This window comes from Dissoconium aciculare, assembly GCF_010015565.1.
Source record: "Dissoconium aciculare CBS 342.82 unplaced genomic scaffold K489scaffold_4, whole genome shotgun sequence".
Classification (NCBI taxonomy): Eukaryota; Fungi; Ascomycota; class Dothideomycetes; order Mycosphaerellales; family Dissoconiaceae; genus Dissoconium; species Dissoconium aciculare.
The window spans coordinates 1,223,602-1,243,855 of NW_022984954.1; the positions used below are offsets into that span (position 1 = coordinate 1,223,602).

The 20,254-nt window shown below is 52.3% G+C and overlaps 11 protein-coding genes across 11 annotated transcripts; 4 read left to right on the plus strand and 7 right to left on the minus strand.

The window, feature by feature from the left end:
• Positions 1-59: 59 nt before the first annotated feature.
• K489DRAFT_315617 (uncharacterized protein) lies at positions 60-1,059 on the minus strand (the record flags this gene model as incomplete). Its single annotated transcript, XM_033601104.1, has 2 exons — positions 60-763; positions 846-1,059. 2 exons carry the CDS (start codon positions 1,057-1,059, stop codon positions 60-62), a joined length of 918 nt encoding a protein of 305 aa, XP_033461430.1.
• Positions 1,060-1,438: 379 nt separating this feature from the next.
• K489DRAFT_378814 (uncharacterized protein) lies at positions 1,439-1,743 on the minus strand. The gene has a single exon (XM_033604496.1). It carries the CDS (start codon positions 1,700-1,702, stop codon positions 1,514-1,516), a length of 189 nt encoding a protein of 62 aa, XP_033461431.1. The 5' UTR covers positions 1,703-1,743; the 3' UTR covers positions 1,439-1,513.
• On the minus strand, positions 1,719-2,633 carry K489DRAFT_316660 (adenine phosphoribosyltransferase; the record flags this gene model as incomplete). Its single annotated transcript, XM_033601183.1, has 2 exons — positions 1,719-1,882; positions 1,982-2,633. The coding sequence occupies 2 exons, from the start codon at positions 2,631-2,633 to the stop codon at positions 1,719-1,721; spliced, it is 816 nt and encodes a 271-aa protein (XP_033461432.1).
• A 1,480-nt stretch (positions 2,634-4,113) lies between these two features.
• On the minus strand, positions 4,114-5,398 carry K489DRAFT_369272 (uncharacterized protein; the record flags this gene model as incomplete). The annotated part of the gene is made up of 6 exons (XM_033603019.1): positions 4,114-4,507; positions 4,547-4,567; positions 4,649-4,887; positions 5,037-5,115; positions 5,162-5,225; positions 5,377-5,398. 6 exons carry the CDS (start codon positions 5,396-5,398, stop codon positions 4,114-4,116), a joined length of 819 nt encoding a protein of 272 aa, XP_033461433.1.
• Positions 5,399-5,852: 454 nt separating this feature from the next.
• Positions 5,853-6,862, plus strand: K489DRAFT_181645 (uncharacterized protein). Its single transcript, XM_033599464.1, has 2 exons — positions 5,853-6,416; positions 6,476-6,862. The coding sequence occupies exons 1-2, from the start codon at positions 6,072-6,074 to the stop codon at positions 6,683-6,685; spliced, it is 555 nt and encodes a 184-aa protein (XP_033461434.1). The 5' UTR covers positions 5,853-6,071; the 3' UTR covers positions 6,686-6,862.
• Positions 6,863-7,038: 176 nt separating this feature from the next.
• K489DRAFT_387870 (Sedlin) lies at positions 7,039-7,742 on the minus strand (the record flags this gene model as incomplete). The annotated part of the gene is made up of 3 exons (XM_033606365.1): positions 7,039-7,224; positions 7,288-7,611; positions 7,692-7,742. The coding sequence occupies 3 exons, from the start codon at positions 7,740-7,742 to the stop codon at positions 7,039-7,041; spliced, it is 561 nt and encodes a 186-aa protein (XP_033461435.1).
• A 2,029-nt stretch (positions 7,743-9,771) lies between these two features.
• On the plus strand, positions 9,772-11,585 carry K489DRAFT_354335 (uncharacterized protein; the record flags this gene model as incomplete). The annotated part of the gene is made up of 3 exons (XM_033602499.1): positions 9,772-10,647; positions 10,708-11,442; positions 11,515-11,585. Coding segments are annotated over 3 exons (1,680 nt in total), but the record flags the coding sequence as incomplete, so codon positions are not given.
• Positions 11,586-12,045: 460 nt separating this feature from the next.
• On the plus strand, positions 12,046-13,794 carry K489DRAFT_181691 (NAD(P)-binding protein). The gene is made up of 6 exons (XM_033599465.1): positions 12,046-12,226; positions 12,284-12,352; positions 12,543-12,802; positions 12,862-13,114; positions 13,175-13,368; positions 13,446-13,794. Coding segments are annotated over exons 1-6 (855 nt in total). The 5' UTR covers positions 12,046-12,224; the 3' UTR covers positions 13,523-13,794.
• On the minus strand, positions 13,662-15,086 carry K489DRAFT_378820 (Phospholipase/carboxylesterase). The gene is made up of 4 exons (XM_033604497.1): positions 14,832-15,086; positions 14,747-14,758; positions 14,598-14,649; positions 13,662-14,542 (listed from the first exon to the last, which is right to left on the minus strand). The coding sequence occupies exons 1-4, from the start codon at positions 14,915-14,917 to the stop codon at positions 13,952-13,954; spliced, it is 741 nt and encodes a 246-aa protein (XP_033461438.1). The 5' UTR covers positions 14,918-15,086; the 3' UTR covers positions 13,662-13,951.
• Positions 15,087-15,716: 630 nt separating this feature from the next.
• On the plus strand, positions 15,717-16,577 carry K489DRAFT_315578 (aromatic ring-opening dioxygenase LigB subunit; the record flags this gene model as incomplete). The annotated part of the gene is made up of 1 exon (XM_033601099.1): positions 15,717-16,577. The coding sequence occupies one exon, from the start codon at positions 15,717-15,719 to the stop codon at positions 16,575-16,577; it is 861 nt and encodes a 286-aa protein (XP_033461439.1).
• Positions 16,578-17,040: 463 nt separating this feature from the next.
• K489DRAFT_369278 (iron reductase domain protein) lies at positions 17,041-18,645 on the minus strand (the record flags this gene model as incomplete). Its single annotated transcript, XM_033603020.1, has 2 exons — positions 17,041-17,583; positions 17,677-18,645. 2 exons carry the CDS (start codon positions 18,643-18,645, stop codon positions 17,041-17,043), a joined length of 1,512 nt encoding a protein of 503 aa, XP_033461440.1.
• Between the last annotated feature and the right edge of the window lie 1,609 nt (positions 18,646-20,254).

Here is a 20,254-nt window from a genome sequence, read left to right on the forward strand (position 1 = left end):
CTATCGAGCATTTCTGCTTCCATTCTCAAGAAATTGATCTGTAGACGTGTTAGTCACGGTTATTCCAAGCACTGCGCCGTCCTCCCGGAACGACTTACGACCTCGTTATCATGTCCGAAGAGCACCGGATTGGTGATGCTCCCATTGATGCTCTTCCTGACTCGATCTTCCCATACTCCTTGCCAATTCCACTCACCAGGACGTCTTGCACCACCGGGCTGCTGACGCGGTGACTGCTGCGCTCGCTCCCGAGGTGACGCCACTTCGGTCGCAGCGCCTGGCTTATTGCCCTCTGCGGCTTTGACTCGATAGCTTCGCCACGCATGCCACGCACCCGCATTGGCGACATCACTGATCGGAATCGAGTCCAACACTTTTTCGTTCTCGAAAATTATGCGCATGTATTGTAAGACTTCCAATATATGAGGTGGCTGCCACCTTTCCTCAGTGCTTCCATTCTTCGATTGCTTCGATGGCGCGTCTTCCGTGTTGCTGTCTGGTTGTGCGCTCGGTTGATCATCGCCCACTCGGCGGAACCATTCGGGAAAGCCATGCCGCAGACTGAGACCTCCTGGCGGTAATCGACCTTCGTCCACCGCGCTTACAGTGTCTGAGCCAGTGTCTCGAGTGGAATATGTGTATGTGGTGAGCGGTGTGACCAGTGGATGGAAGAGGTCGCTCTGGAAGGTGACCACGGGTGGTCGTCGAGGATATACATCCGGGAACGAGATCTGGAATCGTAGGATAGCATTGGCATATGGTCCTGTGTATGTCGACGGTCAGTTCAGTCTTTGCACAGAACGAGGTACAACAATGACCTGCCGATAGAGGACATTCTGATTTACCTTTGCGGACGAAAAGCACACCGCTCCAGGCGAGAGGGTTTGATGGCAGCGGCGCTACATAGATTCCCTTGGGACATGCATGGCTCAGACTCGCGCTGAAAAGAGCCGCGACACAATCAATCAGTATGCAACAGCAGTAAAAGGTCCAGACCGGATGGGACCTGGCAAGTGTATGGACTTTCGTACAAATCAACCGCGATCTTCTGTCGCGCATACGCGGGTGAAGAAGTGGCCATGCCCGCGATTCAGCATCGCCATTCCATTGGCCTAGGCAAGGTGCTATACAAAGGATGAGGTGGGAGAGTTCGATTGGAGAAGTAAGGTGCTTGAATTTGTGGTCAGACATGAGATGATATTCTTAGGGTTGCATGCGGGACATGGACCCCGTTATCTCGGAATAAATTGTCCGATCGTATCGACCTACACTCTTTCTCCGATTTGCTCAGTCTCACCAGCCCCACACTGGTGACTTCTATGCTAGTCCTCCAGGTGGCTATTTGGTCTGTCGGTTCTTCGCGTCAAACAAGAAGTATTTCTCGAACAACACCTGTACGCTAACAATGCCTCACTCGTAGGTTCAGGAGTCTTGCTACCTCCAAGGGCATTCCGTCAGATTCATTCATAGCTATGACGGGCCTCGCAATCTACTATAGATTGAGTCTCCGGTCTCACGCCTCCCAATTCCGATGCTGTCTAAACATCATCCTTAATGCTGCCAACGCATTATCCTCTCGCGCCGTGGGAGTGGGATGAGCCAGCTCCCGAGAGGGTTTCCAATTATTCCTTCTATGTTCGTTGATATTGTATCCAGGCGAACTGTTTTGAATGTTGCCCTGCTCATGTCCTCCACCTTGCATTTTAAAACTAAAGCGATTATTTCTTGTTCAATGCCTCTTCTTGGCCTGATAGAAGTGTCTGTACAGGCGCATCGAGCTTGTCGCGTCCCTTGAGAAAGTCGAGCTCCATAAGGAACAAGTAGCCAACAAGCTGTCCGCCAAGCTTACGGACGAGAGTGCCAGCCGCAGCGGCACTGCCTCCTGTACGATCAAATCAGCCACACGTCATACATTGGCGATGCACATCGGCATTTCCAGCCGCTGAAGGATCCGAGTATCCTCTGAGGAGCAATGACGTACCTGTCGCGATAATGTCGTCCACAATCAACACCCGCTGACCACTCTGAATGGCGCCCTTTTGCATCTGGAAAAAGTCCTGACCATACTCCTTGGTATATCCCGCTGTCTCGCAGTCGCCGGGCAACTTGCCCTGCTTGCGGACAGGCACGAATCCGGCGCCGAGGCGTAGAGCGAGCGTAGGTCCGAACAAGAATCCACGCGACTCCAGACCAACGACGATGTCAATGCCGGCATCCTTTCCGCTGCCGAATGACGTGGCGACCTGCAGCTCAAGTGCCTCCAATAGTTGCGCGAAAAGTTTCGGCTGGGAGAAGATGGGCATGATATCCTCGAAGAGAATGCCCGGCGAGGGAAAGTCCGGGTACTGTCGGAGAGCTGACCGGAGGTTCACTTTAATTCCGGCGAGGGCGGTGGAGCCGGCGGCAGCGGCGGTGGACTGTCCTCCCGCGGCGACATGGTGATGCGGTGGGATCGCGGTGTTGCTGTTGTTGGTGATGGTGGGGTCCGGCTTCGCGGCGGAAGGGTGGTCGGCGGTCGCGGCGTTGGCTCCGTGAGCGTCAGATAGGTCGGCGAGAGGGACTCCGGCGGGGTTGGAGGAGGAGATGTGTTCGGAGGAGGAGGATGGGTTGGTGTTGGAGGAAGAAGAAGCCATGGTGTTCGATGGCCGGCGGCTGTTCTATATACTGAACTCTCGGTAAGAGGTTGTGCTATGAGTGCTGCGTATGCAAATTTCCGGTTGGGATTCTCTTTGAAAAAACGTTGAAATTGGCGGGAACTTTTTTGCCAGGATGTGATGATGCGCCGCCCGCTGTGCCGCGGGGGCCCTTGCAGCAGAGCACTTTCACAAGCCAAAAGTGTGTTACCTGAACGCGGTAGCTACCTACCTCCCTGCCATTCATGGGAACCTTGGAAGCTCTCTAGCACCCGATTTCTTGACGAAGCGGACGATTTTCATCGGTACCTGCCAAGGAATTGATTGCGCGTATCATCACTATTTCCATGCTGTCCGCGGGTACGTGCGTACATCATGTACTTTGTCGTCGATCGTCTCCACCTGTGATCGGGTAGGGCATGCTGAGTGTGGTGAACCTATTCATGAGTACCGCTTCAAAGTCAGTGTTGAGGCCGACAGGATGAGTTTTCGTGGTATATGAATGGCTCTTTGTCTGGTACATAGTAGACATGTATACTCATGTATCGCCAGGAACCACCTCCAATCGAGTCATCGAAGATGGCCGAGCGAACAACGATGTGATGTGTAGGCTTTTTTCATGTGTGCATGTTGATTTGGTGGAGGTGGAGACTAACGATAAGTTGGTGTAGGTGGTTCCGATGATGGTGGTGGTCAGACTCTCATTAGCCAACCGAAGATATCGTACTGTACGTGCATCACTTCCACCCTTATCGGTTTTCTAGTGAAGTTCGATTCCTCATTGTCAGGCTTTCTTGACGGATTCTCAACATGTAGGTACAGTAGGTACCTGCCGATCTCCGTTACTGCACAGGTAGCCTCTTGTGATGATGCCGCTACCCATGCTTGGACCGACATCACCACACAGCGGCGTAAACCCTCGCCTGAGGAAATCAATTATCGATCGATGGATTTGCCCTCGCCGTGTTACTCATAGGCAGTGATACGGGTGTACTTTCTGAATTCATTCTGTCGAATACATCAGTGTCCGGCATGTGGAGAACGAAGAACTTGAAGGAAGCCGAAATTCTCTTGAGCAATGCGACGTGATGTTTGATTCGCACCTGCGCATCTGTCGCACACGTACAAAGTCGCCAATCCTCCCAGTAACCTGCTTTGCCAACTCTCCAATTTCGTGAATGCTATAGAACCCTGGCGACTATGCTTCGCGACCAATACTTGCAGCGGAATGCTATTCAAATTCAAGCCCTTGATGCGCACAACCCATCATGCTGGCCACCTTCAGGTTGTGTCGATGACGGTTCCGCAGGCGATGTCAGACGATGGGCAAGGCCATGTTGGACGATCTCCATGCTTCTTGCAGCTCATCAACCAGTCAGAACGTCGCCGAACAACGAGACATTGCCATGGTCTCGTCTCAATCATGATGATGACCAACTCGCCGATATCATGGATGTATACTGTTGACGGGATCTTGGGATCACTCTTGTAAGCGGCCGTCGCAGTGAACGACCGAATGATGTCGACCATGATCACATCGTGCAATCACGCTCGAAGGAATTGAGGTATTCTCCCAGATCGGACTGAACTGCTGGCTATAAGTGAGATGCATGTCTTTGGGTAATATCTGCATCCCTGTTCGGGTGAAATATCTTGTAGCAGAAGTTGTGACCTTCCGCCTGTGCAACCACAGGAGCTCGCATTTCAGGGAGTTTCGAGCTGCTCTGACGCCCGAATGATTTCCAGCAAACCCACTGTGACTCACTGTGATTCTGAACTTTAGAGCGTCATAGACAACAGACTCATTGTCTACTAACACGATCACCTTCGGACTAAGCAGCAGTTCCGAATCGACGCGTGATCGCAGGAAACACCTGGGCAGTCAGGTATCATGGAGATCGTGAACGACTTACATCATCACAGCGTTCATGTACCTTCATGACCGTAGCTGGCGGCCACACCGTAGCACACCACGAGTATGGCGTTTTCAAAAACGGTGACCTCCTGTGCTTCACATGATATAATTGTTGACATATTTGAAATCATTGCTTGCTGTGGAGATATCGCTTGACTTCGCAATCGCATCTACAGCAGACAAGCACAGAGGCATCTCTAGGCAGTCAGGGTAGATGTCCGAGATTCTAGTTGTAAGCAGGTCTTTTTGATCGACCTTGGTGATGGGTATCTCAGAGATGAACGGGAAAGCGACGACGGCTAACGATGTAACGGAGAAAGTGTTGGCCCTTGCCAAAACCTGATCCGATGCCTCGCGTCGCCAAAATGTTCAGAGTTCGAATGCAGAAGACCATCACATGGGTCTCTCGCGGGAGGTACGAGACGGCACGGTCACTGACGCTGCTATGCATGTCATACTCTGGGCCGTTTACTTTAACGATTACATACCATTGGCGCAGCCACTGGTCGCGCTGAAGACGATCGATCAAGGTCGTCTGTTTCTTGTTCTTCCAAGATTGTTCGCTTGCTACTCTCAGGTGAGTCATGGTGAGTACGCTGCGTTCATGACGTACCTGCCATTCTGCTTGCAAGGGCGGGCATCTAAAGCATACGGCACATGCCTGCCGATGTAACCAACTACGAATGCATGTTCACTAGAATTATCACACAGTGCGAAAACCGTGGTCGCGAAGGAACCCCGGTGCGCTTTCACCCAGAACTGTCCCAATGGCCGCGTGTATGATATGATAATACTCATGCCTCACTCCAGTGTCACTTAGTTACGTACCGTGTGCACCGCTCGGCCACATGTGTCATCCCGACAGCAAGTCGTTCAAAACTAAGGTCCTTGAGAACTCGGACAAAAGTGATGCCCGTCCGTTCAGCAGAGACACCGCAATAGCCGCGTCAACGTGAAATCCTTCGGGAACCGAGTCGTCGATCTGCCCGACCGGGCTTGGCCACGTCTCTCTGATCATCGCGTCCAGGGCACAGCGATCATGTAACATCTCCTGATTCAGAACAATGTACAAATGTGCACACATTGTTGATCACGATCGGGTCGTATCCTCCGCTCGCGTTCATGTGAGGAGCGGTGAAATACTGTGCAGGACTCCATCCCTTTCATGCAGCAAACCAAGTACTTGCGCAAGGGCCTCCAGCCTCCACGTTTCATGGTGACGCGTCTTCACGACTACTGCAATTAGCGGGACTACAGCGTATCTCAGGGCGTCAAAGCAATCAAAGACATGGACATGCCCGACTCGGGAAGTACAGCACACCTCTATGGTGATTGGACGCATCGGATCACTTGATGACGGAACACAAAAGAATAAGCCTCATGGTTCGTGCTGCCGGGAAGCTTGTGTTTCTTGGCTTAGTACATCGACTGAGTTCCTGTTGGCACGCCTGACCACGTTCCAATGCATCATCTTCCGATCTATACAATCAAGCCATTTCTATGACGGAGCCTAGGAAGGCTGAATGTACGTAGAGATAGTGTGCATAGATAAGACCCCGACGCTGCTGTTGCTGCTGCCACGCCTCTTCCATTTTCTTTTGCATCATCTCACTCCGCCCAATACTACATACAACAAACTCGTCCACCAGCCATCAAAATGCCTGCTCAGAACGACATCGAGATGCAATACCAGGCCGCGGCGCCTATGGATGCCGCCAAGGCCTCAGTCGACTCTGCGTCAACGCAAGAACAGGTTCGCATCGCAGCTTCCACGGCATGTGCAGTATGAAAGCTTACGCTTCTGTCGTAGACTTGTGAACAGAAGCCTCAAAGGACCTTCTTGGGCATGCGTGGCGGTGGAATCATCCGTATGAATACCCCCGACTGCACGTCATGTTGACGCAAATGACTAATTCACTTCGCTCAGTCGACCTTTGCGCCTGCTTCATCTGCTGCGAGATGTGCGAAGCATGCTGTGCTTGCGTCGACGATTGTTGCTGCTGCTAGACAACGATATCGGGTGTTTGAAAATGGAACTTGTTTGTTACGTTGTCATGAAATCATACCCTGTTGTCTTCGTACCCCAAGTGTTGCGCTAAGGCGCAGGAAGAGCAGTCATCGATGTATAGCACGATAAATACTCTTCTGCACCATTCACATCGCTTTCGATTCGCCAATTGTTTCCGATCCACTGGATATTCGTACCTCCCCGGAGACTCAACTCCGACTCGCATGAGTATCCGTCACGGTGCGAGTAGGTATTCGACACAGGTGTAATGATTCCATTGTCCGCGGCATTGGCCCTCGATAGAACAGGGAGGAAAAATCTGTTCACTGAATCCGAAGCATGGCTTCCAGAAATATCCGTTATCAGCCTACCAGAGACGCTTCTGATCCAGTCTGTGACGAACTCATCAGAAGACCACAAGCTTATCACATCGGTAAGTGGCCGTGCTTCCAGAGTAAGAGTCGCGGGCAAATGGCACAGAATCAGATAGACGCAATTCCAGGGTACCAGGCGTTTCCAATGCGCTCAACCTCGCTAGTAAATTTGGGGCTTTCTATACGCAGCGATGCGCCGCGACTTTTGCTTGACAGGCGAGGATCATGTTCGTCGGGGACGTAGAATGGGTTCCGGAGAAGATTTATATATGCTGTTTGCAGTGCCTGGAATGCCTGTGTGGTCATGAGTGGTTCAGCATATTTCTTCCAATCGATAATCGAATGTCGAGGACAAACCGGAGTGAGGTCGCTGTTTCTTAAGCCCAAAGCACTTGTCAAGCGTCCCGCTTCGGCTGGACGGCCTTCCATGTCGACGACGATGACCAGCTTGATACCAGTATTGAGTAACCAGCCGTACATCGCGAGTCGTTCATCGAGAGCTTGTAGCAATCCAAAGTCGTGCCCGGCGGTCTTGACTGGCATGCGCGCCTCGAAGATATCGAGGCACGAATTGAGCATCATCGAATATTCCAGTTCATCACGTTCTTGGGGCGCAGGATTGCTTGGTTGCTCAGCGGCAGTGACAATGCATGGGAACAGAGCGATATGTAACGGGTTATTCTATGGCAAACGATTAGCACTCCATTTGAGCATGTGTGGCTGCGTGATGGGTTGGCCACGTGCGATCTGCAGAAACGAACATTTCGGCCAATAATGCCTATGGCAGCGATTGACGGCGAACGAAGGTCCATAGCCATAGGTGCCGTATCAATTTTGGACAAACTCGAATACACGACGAGTCTGTCGATGCTCCTAGAATCCGCCTGAGATGGGCAAGCATGTTGGTTGTGCGCCTGAGGCCAATAACGCGAGCCCATGACATCACGCGTTTCTGTTCTAAAAGAGCAATTCGCAAGCTCATCATGAACATGTTGCTCCAAAGGTTCCTAAAAGGCATCCAATCTGCTTGCAAACCAGAAAATTTCTGAACGATATAGTACAGGAGGTCTGAAACTTCACTATGAAAATTCCTCGAGACAGCTCGCGAAAGACCATCGCACCGCATCGCAAGCAACAAAAACGCAATGAACCCCTGGAGTTATCCGTGGCGCACAAAACGACGTCACATCGCAAAGTCGCAGAGGCTTTTGGATTAATTCATAAACGAGTGAGATATGCCGAAGAGAATAGAACCGGATCAAGCGAAAAGAAGCTATTAATGAGGGATCTTCGTCGTGGGATAGACAAAAAGGTCTCTCTCCGAGATTGGGAGTGCCATGACTGATCACGTTCAGTACGATGGGTAGGCGGGAAGAGGCTTGCAAGTGGACCGCCACTGAGCCTTCAACGGCGACATTATTCTCTACATCATGACTGGCAACAAGCAGTAAAGAATGACTGGGAAGATAGCCTGCCGAGTCAATGCCCGGGAAGCGATCCGATGAGCTCACCGGAAAAGCCCGAGAACATGAGGATCAACTTTTATATCAATCGCGCAAGGTCTCCCGACCTCGCCTCGTAGGAAAACATGCTGGTCGCCTGCTGAAGCAGCGAGTCGTCGAGTTCGGCCTGGCATCGGCATCATCGCAGGAACCCGTGCAGGAGAAGTGGCAAGAACTGGACCCATCTTTGGATCTATTCAATACCTAAGTAATCGCATGCAGTCAACGACCCCGAGGGACGATCGACCAAAGAACATGAAATCGCACAGCCTTAGTAATGTTCTTGTTGGGAGCGTGTTGGCTCACACACGAAGACCTCGGCGCCTTCCACGGTAAGTCATGGTGCAGGACGAGAGGCAACAAAGCATCGCAATGCACTGGCTCGAAGTTGCTATCTGTCGATTCCGTTCGACTACGTCAATATTGGTATGGCTGATGAGCAGCAGGACCAAACGGACATGGCAGCGTACGTCCTTGCGCAATCGTGCGTGAAATAGAGCGTGGATGTCTCTGTCGTTCTCATCCCATGTAAGGTCGACTTTGTCAGACGGTTCTGAGCGCAGAAGGCATGTGCACAAAAAGGGGATTGATCGCTCTGGTCGATCTCGCAGACAAGGGGCGTATATTTGAGCACGTGGTTGTCGATTTGAAGATTCAGGATATTTTACTGCCATCTCCAATGCATTTCTCACTAGATCGAGCGACACGTTTTGCGCCGCCACCATTTCGCGCGATCCAAGCTAACACAGAGCCAGCAATGACCACCGCATTGACGGCGGCCCACACGTTGCATACCCAAACGCAGATCTCTGGAATTTTACAAATTTCAGCATTTCTTACCAGATACCTAAGTAACCAGAGATACCTATTACTATGGACTAGATATGAAAGATTCTAGAGAGGTAGAACTTACACGGACCGTGTATTTATCCCTACCCTCTAGAATCTCAATATGTAGTTCCTAGAGCAAGAAGTATGATGCGAAGCATAATTTCTGAACCTTATACCTAGGTATGAATCATTTTGGCGTCGGATTTTGTCAAAATTCTGCCGATTTCGATTTGACAGCCGAAATTGTGGAAATCCGTGCGGACAGAGTCAATTTTAAAATATTCTAAGAACATAGCCTCAAGAGTATTTCTCTCTAGGGACTAGGTATAGATATTCTGAAGAGACAGAGTTTATCATATAGGTCTTATATATAATTCTGCAACTTCAGAACAAGTATGGATCATTCCTAGAAAAGATGTTCATGATTTTCCCCTGAGAAACCTTGAATCCTGAAATCTGAAGTTCCCCGAATTCGGGTTTAGCGGAAATAAGCTTATGCTACATACATATGGGCCACCGTCCCCGCTATCGCAAGCTCGACGCCTGGAAGGCTTATCTCGATCGTGACCTTGAATACGGCATCAACTTACTCCATAGTGGCGAGTGGACCGTCAACGGTGTCGTCAAAGATGGCTTCAGCTTTCTCGATGCGCGTGTCGGCAGCGAGCGATGCCAGGAGACGGCTCTACTCGTCTTGATCCTTCGTCAGAAGGTCATCGATTTTCTAGAGGAGGAAGGCCTCGATGAAGAGTTCGACGAACTTATCACTCAGTACCGTGTCAAGCATGCTTCGGACAAGGATTGGACAGCAATATTCGTAACCGAGGATGTCCGCGTTGAAAATGCCGTTGAGTATGAGGCCATCAAGCAGGCCATTATCGACAGAATCGGCAGCAAGTGGGCAATGTTCCTGGGATTGGCTCGCACACTCACCTCGTTCAGCGTCTTGACTGACATGGAGGCCGGCATGCCTGTGCGTTACCGTCGCAAGAATGACGTCTTCGTCGAAACCTCCAAAGAGCACCGCACTGCCAACATGGATGAGTATCATGATATCGAGTTCGCCATGCGGAAGGAATTCACCGCTGTCTCATTCGATCTCATCGAGGAGGTGGCCGACACCGTTCTTGGCGAAAAGGCCCTGCCTTTCGGTGACAAGCCTCGCCGTTGCAGTACCATCATCGAACAAGCGCGTGAGATATTCCACTTCTCGATGGCCAACAAGATCAATCCAGGCCACAAGGAATACCCGATCAAGATCGGTTCATTTTCCGCCTCGACGATCATACTGCTTTTCGCCTGCTACCATTTCAATATTCCAATCGTGGAATGCATGCCTCGCCTCAAATACGAAGCATCAAGTCGGGCAGCGTGCGACGAACCTGTCAGACGGACGGACTGCGAGACCCTGAAGGCCCTCAGCCTGGACGATCCACCCTCCGAGACCTCTGCCTCGATTAAATACGAAGTCACTGCCGCGCCTGTCCTCACGTTCGTCCGGAACGAAGCAAAAAGAGGTTATAAAGCCGTTTCTGCCACGGACGAGGACTCCAAGAAAAAGCCAGCCTGGAAGCTGGGCGGATTTAGCATGTACAACATGAAGCAGGCCGGCGATCTCCTGTCGTCACCCTATGACCGCGAGTTCATTGCTGCCTTGATGAAGTACGACGTCAGCCACCGCCTCGCGATATTTGGGTTCTGCCACAATGAGTACCCAGCGGCAACCGAGGATGGAGGTGTCAATCTTGTTTCGCTGATGAAGGAGGTGTGCGGAGGGAGCCGCAGCGTCGAGAACGTCACCCTTGAGAGCCTCGGAAGTTGTCTGAGCTTGGACGTCAATGACCAGGCTGGCACGGCCAGTTTCATGTCACTCGCCACTGCCATCACCAGCCTAGCCAGGAAGCACAATCTTCACGACACTTTCCTTGCGCATCAGCGTGACCCGGCAACCAGGAGCGCATATCTGATGCAGCACAAGTCTATTCCTTACACCTACAATCACATTGAGGTCTCTACGGCGGCTCGAGAAGAGGCAAAATGGGCCAAGCTTGTAAAGAAGTTCCAGTCAACCGCCGAGCCCATCTACGCCAATCTTTTTACGATCGGCAACGTCGCATACAGCATTGCCGACCAGAAAGAGGCTGATCGCCTCATGCAGCTCAACAATGACACTCAGAAGGTGAGGAGTTTGATCGCACGCCATCCCAACCATGAGGTATACCTGACAAATGAGCATCGCGCCAAATTGCAGGCATCCAGTGGCTGCGGACAGAAGGGCGACAAGAAGGGTGGCAAGAAGGACCAGAAGGACCAGAAGGGAAGGACGGATGTGTCGAATGTCCAAGAAGGGGTCGTTGCAGGTCTTAGATTCGATGTTTGTAAATAAGAACACGGATATTTCCCCAACTTGTCTGAGCATCAACCGATGTCTGGTCATAGGTCTACGAAGGTTTTTTGTTTATCAACCTGTGCCAGCAATTCGCCTTTCCTTGACACCAGCGCCAGTCCGCAATGAGCTCGTTCCATTCCAGCTATCAAGCTTATCGATAACTACGCACTACGATATAATTCAAGCGAAGTAGTACCGCCACCCTGCATATAGCTTAAGCAGCCCACCTGCCTAGGTTTTGCTAGCATGAGGCGGTGACACATCATTTCGGGCACTGTCTCCACGTCTGATGACCACGGGTAGCAATCATCGGACGATTGTTCTGTTGCGGGTTATATAAGATTCAATATAACGACAACGAACAAATTCTATTCTTCATACATATTTCCTTTCTTCTATCCGTCCTCAACTCCTCTCTTCTGTGTTTGTCCCGGCATCGTCGCATCACTTCTTCCGCTGACAAGATAACTGGACCTGCCTCATCTGTGACCAGATTAGATAGGCAATCCAAAGGCGGGGACCTGTAACGTTTTGGCAACTATCGCTCGAACACAATCTGAACTTCAACAATCATGTGAGTCGATTCGCAATAATGATGAATGAGCGACTTGTACTAATTGCATGCAATCAGGTCTGCTACCAACCAACCTCCTCGTGGCCGATTGGCGGGCAAGAATGCTGTCATCACCGGCGCGGCAGGGTAGGTCACGACTCCTTAATACGTCAACCCCCGGTCGGGAACACGCATATTTGATACGATTGCCATGGAGTTTCTCACGAGGATACTCGGACAACGCATGAAACGGAACATTGGTGCAGCAGGCTCCAACAAAATTCGCACTTTGCCCACGCTGCATCAATGGAAGCTATGTCTGACGATGATTCAATAGTGGCATCGGTCTTGAAACCACGATTCTCTTTCTCCGTGAGGGTGCATCGGTGCTCATGTCCGACATCTCGGAGCCCGCTCTAGCGAAGGCCCTCGCCAAGGTCAAGGAATTGGTACCGAGTCCCGCCGGCAAGGTAGAGACGTTCAAATGCGACGTCAGCAAGGAGGATCAGGTTCAGGCCATGGTTGAGCAGGTCGATTCATGGGGTGGCCTGGACGTGATGTTCAACAATGCCGGCATCATGCACGCCGATGACGCAGGTGAGTAATTTCCACAGCCCAACTCGAATCCACAGGCACTGATATGAACTCTTACGAAGATGCCATCGATACTCCCGAGAAGATCTGGGATCTTACCCACAACATTAACGTCAAGGGCGTCTGGTATGGTAGCAAGCACGCCGTTCTTGCTCTACGACGTCACAAGAAGACCCGTGGCTCCATCATCAACACTGCTTCCATGGTTGCGCTCGTGGGCGCTGCGACGCCTCAATTGGCGTACACGGCAAGCAAGGGTGCGGTATTGGCTATGACCAGAGAATTGGCCATTGTACACGCTCGGGAAGGCTACCGGTATTCCTTCCACTAGATTCGTTTCTGTTCCATTGTCGATTTCTGACTCTCGATGAACAGCTTCAACTCGCTCTGCCCTGCTCCCCTCAACACTCCTCTCCTTCAAGATTGGCTAGGTGACGACAAAGCCAAGCGTCAACGCCGTGAGATTCATTTCCCATCAGGTCGCTTCGGCGAAGCAATCGAGCAGGCTCACGCGGTCGTATTCTTGGCAAGCGACGAGAGCTCATTCGTCATCGGCACAGATTTCACAGGTCAGTCCCAATTTCCTACCGATCATCCATCACGACATTAAAAGTCACAAAACTAACTCCTGGGGATCGAATTATAGTCGATGGCGGCCTCACGCGTGCCTATGTCACAGCTGAGGGCCCGTCCCAGCCTCCGCCAAAGAACAACGCATCCTAGTGGTCACGTATCCTAGCGGCCCCTCTTCTTCCTGGCTCTTATATAACAGAAGAAAATTTCAAGCCGGAATGATTCACAATCGATGTCGCGACAAATAGAAATCAGTCGAAATGTAGGTTAGCCAAGTTCTAAAGTAGATCTCTTATTCTCTAGAAATTGAGGCCGAAATAGAAGCATGGCAATCCAGATTCCGCTCACGAACTTCTTATATGAGTTCGATTAAGAAATCTGGTAATAGATCGGATATTGAATTTTAATTCACTCCTTTTCGATCTAGACACGCCGACCAGCGAAGCCGTTCCTTAGACGTCGCCAAACGCTCAAGGTCGCGACCCATATCACAAGCAGTAGTGCCGCACTCAGCACCAACTTGACCTCGACAGCATCATAAGGCTCTTTTGACCACATCCCATCTGTATCAGAACGCAGTCATAAGCTTCCGCTGACGGCCGAGCCCTTTGCAGCACCATCGCCTTCCGGCAGGTCAGGGATCCTCTCCTTGAGCCATCCCGCCAAATCCGCCAACTCCTCCGGGTCAGCGGAATGCGGCAATCCCTCATAGGTCTTGAACTCCACATCATAACCCCATTCCTTCAATTGTGCCGCCGTCGCCTGGCCCCATTTGTACTGCACCACGGGATCCGCGTCACCGTGACCCATGAAAATCGGCGTCTTGGCATTCGGCGCATCCGCGGCGGCCAGACTCTGGAACTTCTTCTGCAGGAGAAGGTAGCAGCTCAAGCCGAAAATCCCCGCGAGTTGCGAAGGGCAGGTCGCGCCGGAGAGAAGGCTCATGGCGCCGCCCTGGCTGAAACCTCCGAGGACGATGCGCGTGCTCGGGATTCCCGAGGCGATCTCGTCGGAAATGAGCTTGTGGAAGTAGGTCCGGCTGCGCAGAATGCCGGCTTCGTCGTCACTTCGGTTGGCCACGTCACCGAATGACTCAATGTCGTACCATCCAGGCATTCGCATGCCGCCATTGCAGGTGATGGGAATTTGTGGCGCGTTAGGGAAGATGAACTGTCAAGGTCTCGTAAGTCGGTTCTGCCTTCAGCGATGATGTGAACGTGTTTACCTTGGTCTGCGCGAAGTTTCCAGATTGGCGAGCTTCCCGGGCGAACCATGACCTGTTGATTGCTGTGGTATCAGCAGATGGTCATATGCAGGGCTTATGACAAGATCCTATCAAGTATGGGTTGCGGAACCGAAATGAGAGATACGAACCATCCTGCACCGCTAGAGAAGTCAAAATTAGCATATCGTCTTTCGCCCAAAGCTGTACGTTCGATGGGTCTGGGTAATTATTTACCTGTCGCCTAGTCCATGGGCAACAATGACAGTGCTGGTATGCTTCTTGATTGCAGGCGAGATGAGGGCCGCTGCTGCCGAAGACATTCTGGAAGCCGTTTCACTTGTTCTGAGGGGGAGCTGTCGGGCTGCGAGTTTGTTTCGAATCTTCGCAAGCAGCAATTGATTAGATGCAGGTGATAACCGACTCGCGTTATGCAGGTACAGCAAGATGATACCTCGAGTCGCCTGGCTAGCTAGAAGCTTTGGTGTTGCATCATCAAATTCAGGGTCTTCTTGTTGTTCCTGTCTCTGGAGCTGCCAGCCCTGGAGGTGATGAAGGGCGGAAACAAACCCGCGATTGGCCCCTCACTTTATCTCGGCTTACTCATCTGTAAAGCCGGATCATTACGAACACCAACATCCGAATATTGTGCCGAACGGCTCGGGCTTATTTGTTTCCCGTATCTCCATCAAAATGTCCTACAAAGATGTGTACATCGAAGCTTCTTCTTCTAATGATCAAGTAATCAAACATCAGATCGAAGCAAGCGCAATGCAGTCGGGTCAGAAGGACACTGAATCGCGCCATCTATGAAACAGGTCAAGTACAATACATTTCGTACACATATATACCTACTCTTTTTCTCCCGCCTATCCTCTCCTTTGACAGCTTCACACATTTCCTTACTCTATGACCCTCACCTACTCGACCTCGTTGAGACGACTCTTCCTATTCAGTCCATTGATCATCCTCATCTCTGCCTTGGTCTTCTCGAGTACGGACTCGTTCATCCACCTTCGAGAGAGCATTACTACGCTCGACACCATTGCGTTGCAGAAATTCCCAGCTCTTTTCCGGGGTCATCTGCTGTCAACAACGATACTTGCTAGAGCCGTCGCCCCAATGGCTGCCGTTCAAGCTCCAGTCGAGCCTCCGACCACTTCTCGCACACCTGTCTACTTCCTCAGCCATGGCGGGCCCAACCTCATGGAAGATTACGATCACCCAGCATACTCCGTACTCCAAACCATCGGCCGCGAAATCACCCAAAAGGTCAAGCCGAAAGGCGTAGTGGTCTTTTCCGCGCATTGGCAAGCCCCGAGCCCGAACACAATCCTCGTCAGCGGCGCAACGGAAAAGGCAGAAAATCTCATCTACGATTTCGGAGGTTTCCCGGAACACTATTACCGCGCCCAATACCCCCACCGCGGCTCCCCCGAACTTGCCGGGAAGGTCCTAGACAAACTGCAAGAGGCAGGCATCGCGAGCAAGGTGGTCAAGAGAGGTCTGGACCACGGCGTCTGGGTGAGTTTCATGTGCGCCTTCGACCCCAAGGAGAACCCCCTGGACGTGCCCATTGTGCAAGTCTCCCTCTTCGAATCGGAGGATCCCGACCAACACTACCGTCTGGGCCAAGCCATTGCGGGCCTCCGTGACGAAGGCTACCAGATCATCGGCTCGGGCATGGCGGTGCACAACCTCTACGATTTCCGCCGGACGATGGGCCGACCGGGTGCCGTTCTCGACTATGCCGTTTCGTTCGACGAGGCGCTACGCGTCGCCGTGGAGGAGCCGGCCCCTGCTGACCGCCAGAAGGCCATGGCGGAACTGCTCAAGAGACCGGACGCGAGAAGGGCACATCCGACTTTTGAACATCTCCTCCCGATCCATATTGCGGCGGGAGCAGCAGGGGAGTCGAAGGGTCGGCAGACGTGGACTTTGCCGCAGGGGTCGTTGAGTTGGGCACAGTATAAATTCGAGTGAAGGGCAGTTCTGCTTGTATTTGATGAGACTACGAGTTGAAGATCATGATTCTCAAAGATGCGATGCCTTCAATCGTTCCCCATGTGCATGGATCTCCCACCCCACGTTTCATCCTTATTGACGTGATGATATCATGTCAGGTCTCACGACGGGAAAGACAAGCATCCACAACTTTCACATTGCCACACTCTAAGAGACAAATGCGCCGGTGAATAGTAGGACTTCAATCCTATAAGGGAGCTGACGAGCTCACATACATGTTTCACATTGCCCATATACAAATCCCCTTCCATATCATCCACAAAAAGGTACATAGATCCATCATTTCCCACCGAAAAAGAAACCGCCCATGTCTATATCACGCCGCTGCGAGCCACGACGATCCAGGTGAATCAAAAGAAATAACGAAAAATAATAATATGAAAAATCATCATGCTCCTCTGCTGCACTTCCGCCGTCCGAATCAAGGCCCCGAGACCGGCTGCCACTGGGTATGATACGGGACATGTTTCGGCATCGTCGCCGGGTTATCGGAATAACCCTCGGTGCCCCTCGTGGAGAGATTCCTCAGGCTATCGTTGCTCTCCATCCACCGCGGGGTGCGGCCGCCGTTGCCGCCGGCGTGCGGCTGGCCCATGGACGCGAACGGCGCGTGGTGCATCTCGTACTCGCTGGGCGCGTCCTCCTTGTAGTCGTGGGGCACGAACGAGGAGCTGAGGCGCTCGGCCTTGTAGGTCGTGGTCTTGCGGTTGGCGCGCCAGAGCAGGAAGAAGAAGCCCACGAAGATGAGGCCCATCACGCCGGCGAAGTTCCAGCCGACGCCCGCGTTGACCACGGAGAGGACGATGATGCCGATGCCGAGGAAGCGGTGGATCTGGCCCATGGGTGTGGGGTGCCCCGTGCGCAGATACAGGAAGTGGTGGGTGAAGCCGAGGCCGATTTGGATGAAGAGGGTGGCGAGGACGAGGAGGCCGATGACTTGGTGGGCGCTGTTGAACTTCTTGGACTGTGTGAAAGAATGCTTGTTAGTGATTGTTGTTCACTGTATGACAGAGTGACGGAAATTGTCTTCGTCAGTGAAAGTGGAGGATTTCCTTACCTTGTTATAAATCTTCGAGACGTAAACGGCCAGTGCGAAACCGACGAGGACGAAGAGAAACCCGACCAATTGAGCGACGGCGTGGAACATGGCTCGCTTCATGGTCCGGAGGATCACGGCGCCGAGAGGGAAGATGAGCAAGAATGCAATGCACATGAAAATTCCGTGGGCCATGCCCGCCCATTCCGTATCATCTCCAAAGTTGTACTGCGGCGATGAAAAAGCATTGGCAAACGCCCAGAAGGCGCCCTGGCCCTGGTTGGCGGGATCCTGAGGGGCCGGGACGCGGCCGTAGGTACCGGTGTAATTGGTGGCTTTGGTCATGTCGAGGTTGAAGACTCCGTGGAAGGTGTGCATCCGGATCTCGGCATCGCGACGGTCGGATAACAGGGTGGTGTTCGGTCCGAGGGCATAGATGAACGGCTGTTCAGTGCTGTTCAAGTCGAGGGCGCCACCCATCCAACTGGCACAACCGCGACAGACGCTGTGAGTAATCATCACGCCACCGGGGCTGAGGGTATTGGCATAAGGACCGTAGATGTCGCCGTAAATGTCGTCAACGACGCAGTCAGGGTCATAAACGGGTTCGGATTCGCCGTACGACATGCGGCAGCTGTTGGTGACGTTGTGACCGTTGCTGCCGAGGTAGGCGACGAGCATGCGAACATTGTTCATGTCGCGGCCGAAGCCGACACCATACCATGAATGGGAGGTCGGAGCGTTCATGTGATACCAGACATCGCCATTTGCCTTGACGGCGTTGATGGCGAAGACATAACCGGTGTGGACGAAGTAGGACCCTTTGATGTAGTCGGGGATCCCGGCTTGATTTTCGCATTCGATGTTGGCGGGATCACGCACACAAATGTTGACGAAGCTTGGAGCTGGTGCAGCCTCAGCGACGGGTTCAGCGCTGGCCCGGATGATGTTCAAAAGTGCCAGGCCGGCACCGAGGAGGAAGCTGCGCATGTCGGGCTGATGATATTTTGGGTCGCAGAGGAGGTCTTCAGTAGAGGAGGACGGGAGGAGTGCTGCGCCCGCGCGTTACTCCTAGTCAATCAGCGCGCGCGGGAATTCGGCCTGACGGGCGATGGGCTGAGGAAGACTGTTTCGGCGAGCCGGTCGTCGAGATGCTTTGATCGAGGCTATCGTACTCGTCGTCCGTACGCAGAACTGCCAGTCATTAATGGATATAAGGAGAAGAGAGGCAGGCGGACATATGTTCACGACATGCGAAAGAGAGCGTGAGAGAGGGAGGCGGAAGGCGATTTGCAGTGCAGTCTGTCTCCCAGGGTCTGTCTGTCTCTCTGCACCACCGAACACAATTCCGGTTTAGAGGATTTGTGAGTGGCCAACCGCGCCGCATAAACGCAGTAGTCGATGTGATGGCGGGGGACTAGCGGCGGATTAGTCACACATCATCCGGCGGGCCGTCCACGCGGTCTCTTCACCTCAGCGCGTCTATGCGGCATCTCATTGGTTGATGGATGTCACTCACGACTGAACACCTCCATCTTCGTAGTACAGCGGAATACAGGACTATACTATACCTAGGTAGCAAAGGATCATGGATCTTCCCGTGCTGTTCTTCCGCTGTATATACACTTGGAAGAATACATGTACAGTGTGTATCACTCATACACTACACATATATAAAGAGGCGTGCATGTACAGTCCCGCGCGTCGACATCATCTGCAACTGCCGAGCAGCAACATCATCGTCGTCGTCGTCGTCGTCGTCATCCTCCCTCTCCCATACCTCCCAACTAACTCAACTGCCGACCGCGGCTGGGAAGGCAAAGGGCATCGTCACCATGCTGCTGGACAACGTTTCCCGCTCGCGCCCATCCATGGTTCGTTCCTTGTAGGGCACGATCTCATGCATCACCACCATCATTTCACAGCATCTACATCATACGCTACGACAGTGCATGCTCCCGATGCTCGGGATCTGAGCTGTTAAACAATCCGATACGACACGCCTCCGGGCTCCGCGCGGGCGTTTCGATCCGTGCATGTCTCACAGTGAGGCCAAGATGTTGGGCAGTAGACACTACATCACAGTGCATCATTGTCCTAGCAGTCAGTGGACCGAATCGCCCGCGCCTGATATACACATGGATTTGTAGATGCTGTAATGTGCGAGATGATGAGGAATGGTCCCTCCCGTACACGTTGTGTGCCTAGGTGGATTGCATCGCGGCGCGCAAGCCGGACAGGGTTGGCTCTAGCCAGGGAGGTGGATCCTCCAGCGTCGAGGCAACCTCCAAGCTGTGTCTATAGTGTTGAAAATCGTGGTCTACTGTATCTAAAATGCTGGCGGGCGTTTTATTATAACCATCTTCCAGTCTGCGAGAACACCAACAAAGACCAACACGAGGGTGCATCCCTCCTCCTGGGCCTGCATGGGCGGCGGAGTCGAGTCGGCCAACGACTGAGCCCTGCTTCCACCGGCCAAGCTGACCACACCGAATCGGATCCCAACACTGCGGAAGTGTCTCCCATTTCTTCAACGTCGTGAGCTATTTTCGATTGATCGGAACAGAGTCGGCATAACATGTCTCTGGAGTTTGTCATC

Bases quoted from the DNA above. Each gene is read 5' to 3' on its own strand.
- K489DRAFT_181645 (XM_033599464.1), top strand. From the start codon at position 6,072: ATGTACGTAGAGATAGTGTGCATAGATAAGACCCCGACGCTGCTGTTG. The intron at 6,417-6,475 runs GTATGAATACCC...CACTTCGCTCAG, and splicing joins GCGTGGCGGTGGAATCATCC to TCGACCTTTGCGCCTGCTTC.
- K489DRAFT_378814 (XM_033604496.1), bottom strand. From the start codon at position 1,702: ATGCAAGGTGGAGGACATGAGCAGGGCAACATTCAAAACAGTTCGCCT.
- K489DRAFT_181691 (XM_033599465.1), top strand. The intron at 12,353-12,542 runs GTAGGTCACGAC...ATGATTCAATAG, and splicing joins GTCATCACCGGCGCGGCAGG to TGGCATCGGTCTTGAAACCA. The intron at 13,115-13,174 runs GTATTCCTTCCA...CTCGATGAACAG, and splicing joins CACGCTCGGGAAGGCTACCG to CTTCAACTCGCTCTGCCCTG.
- K489DRAFT_378820 (XM_033604497.1), bottom strand. From the start codon at position 14,917: ATGTCTTCGGCAGCAGCGGCCCTCATCTCGCCTGCAATCAAGAAGCAT. The intron at 14,543-14,597 runs GTAAACACGTTC...AGACCTTGACAG, and splicing joins GAAACTTCGCGCAGACCAAG to TTCATCTTCCCTAACGCGCC.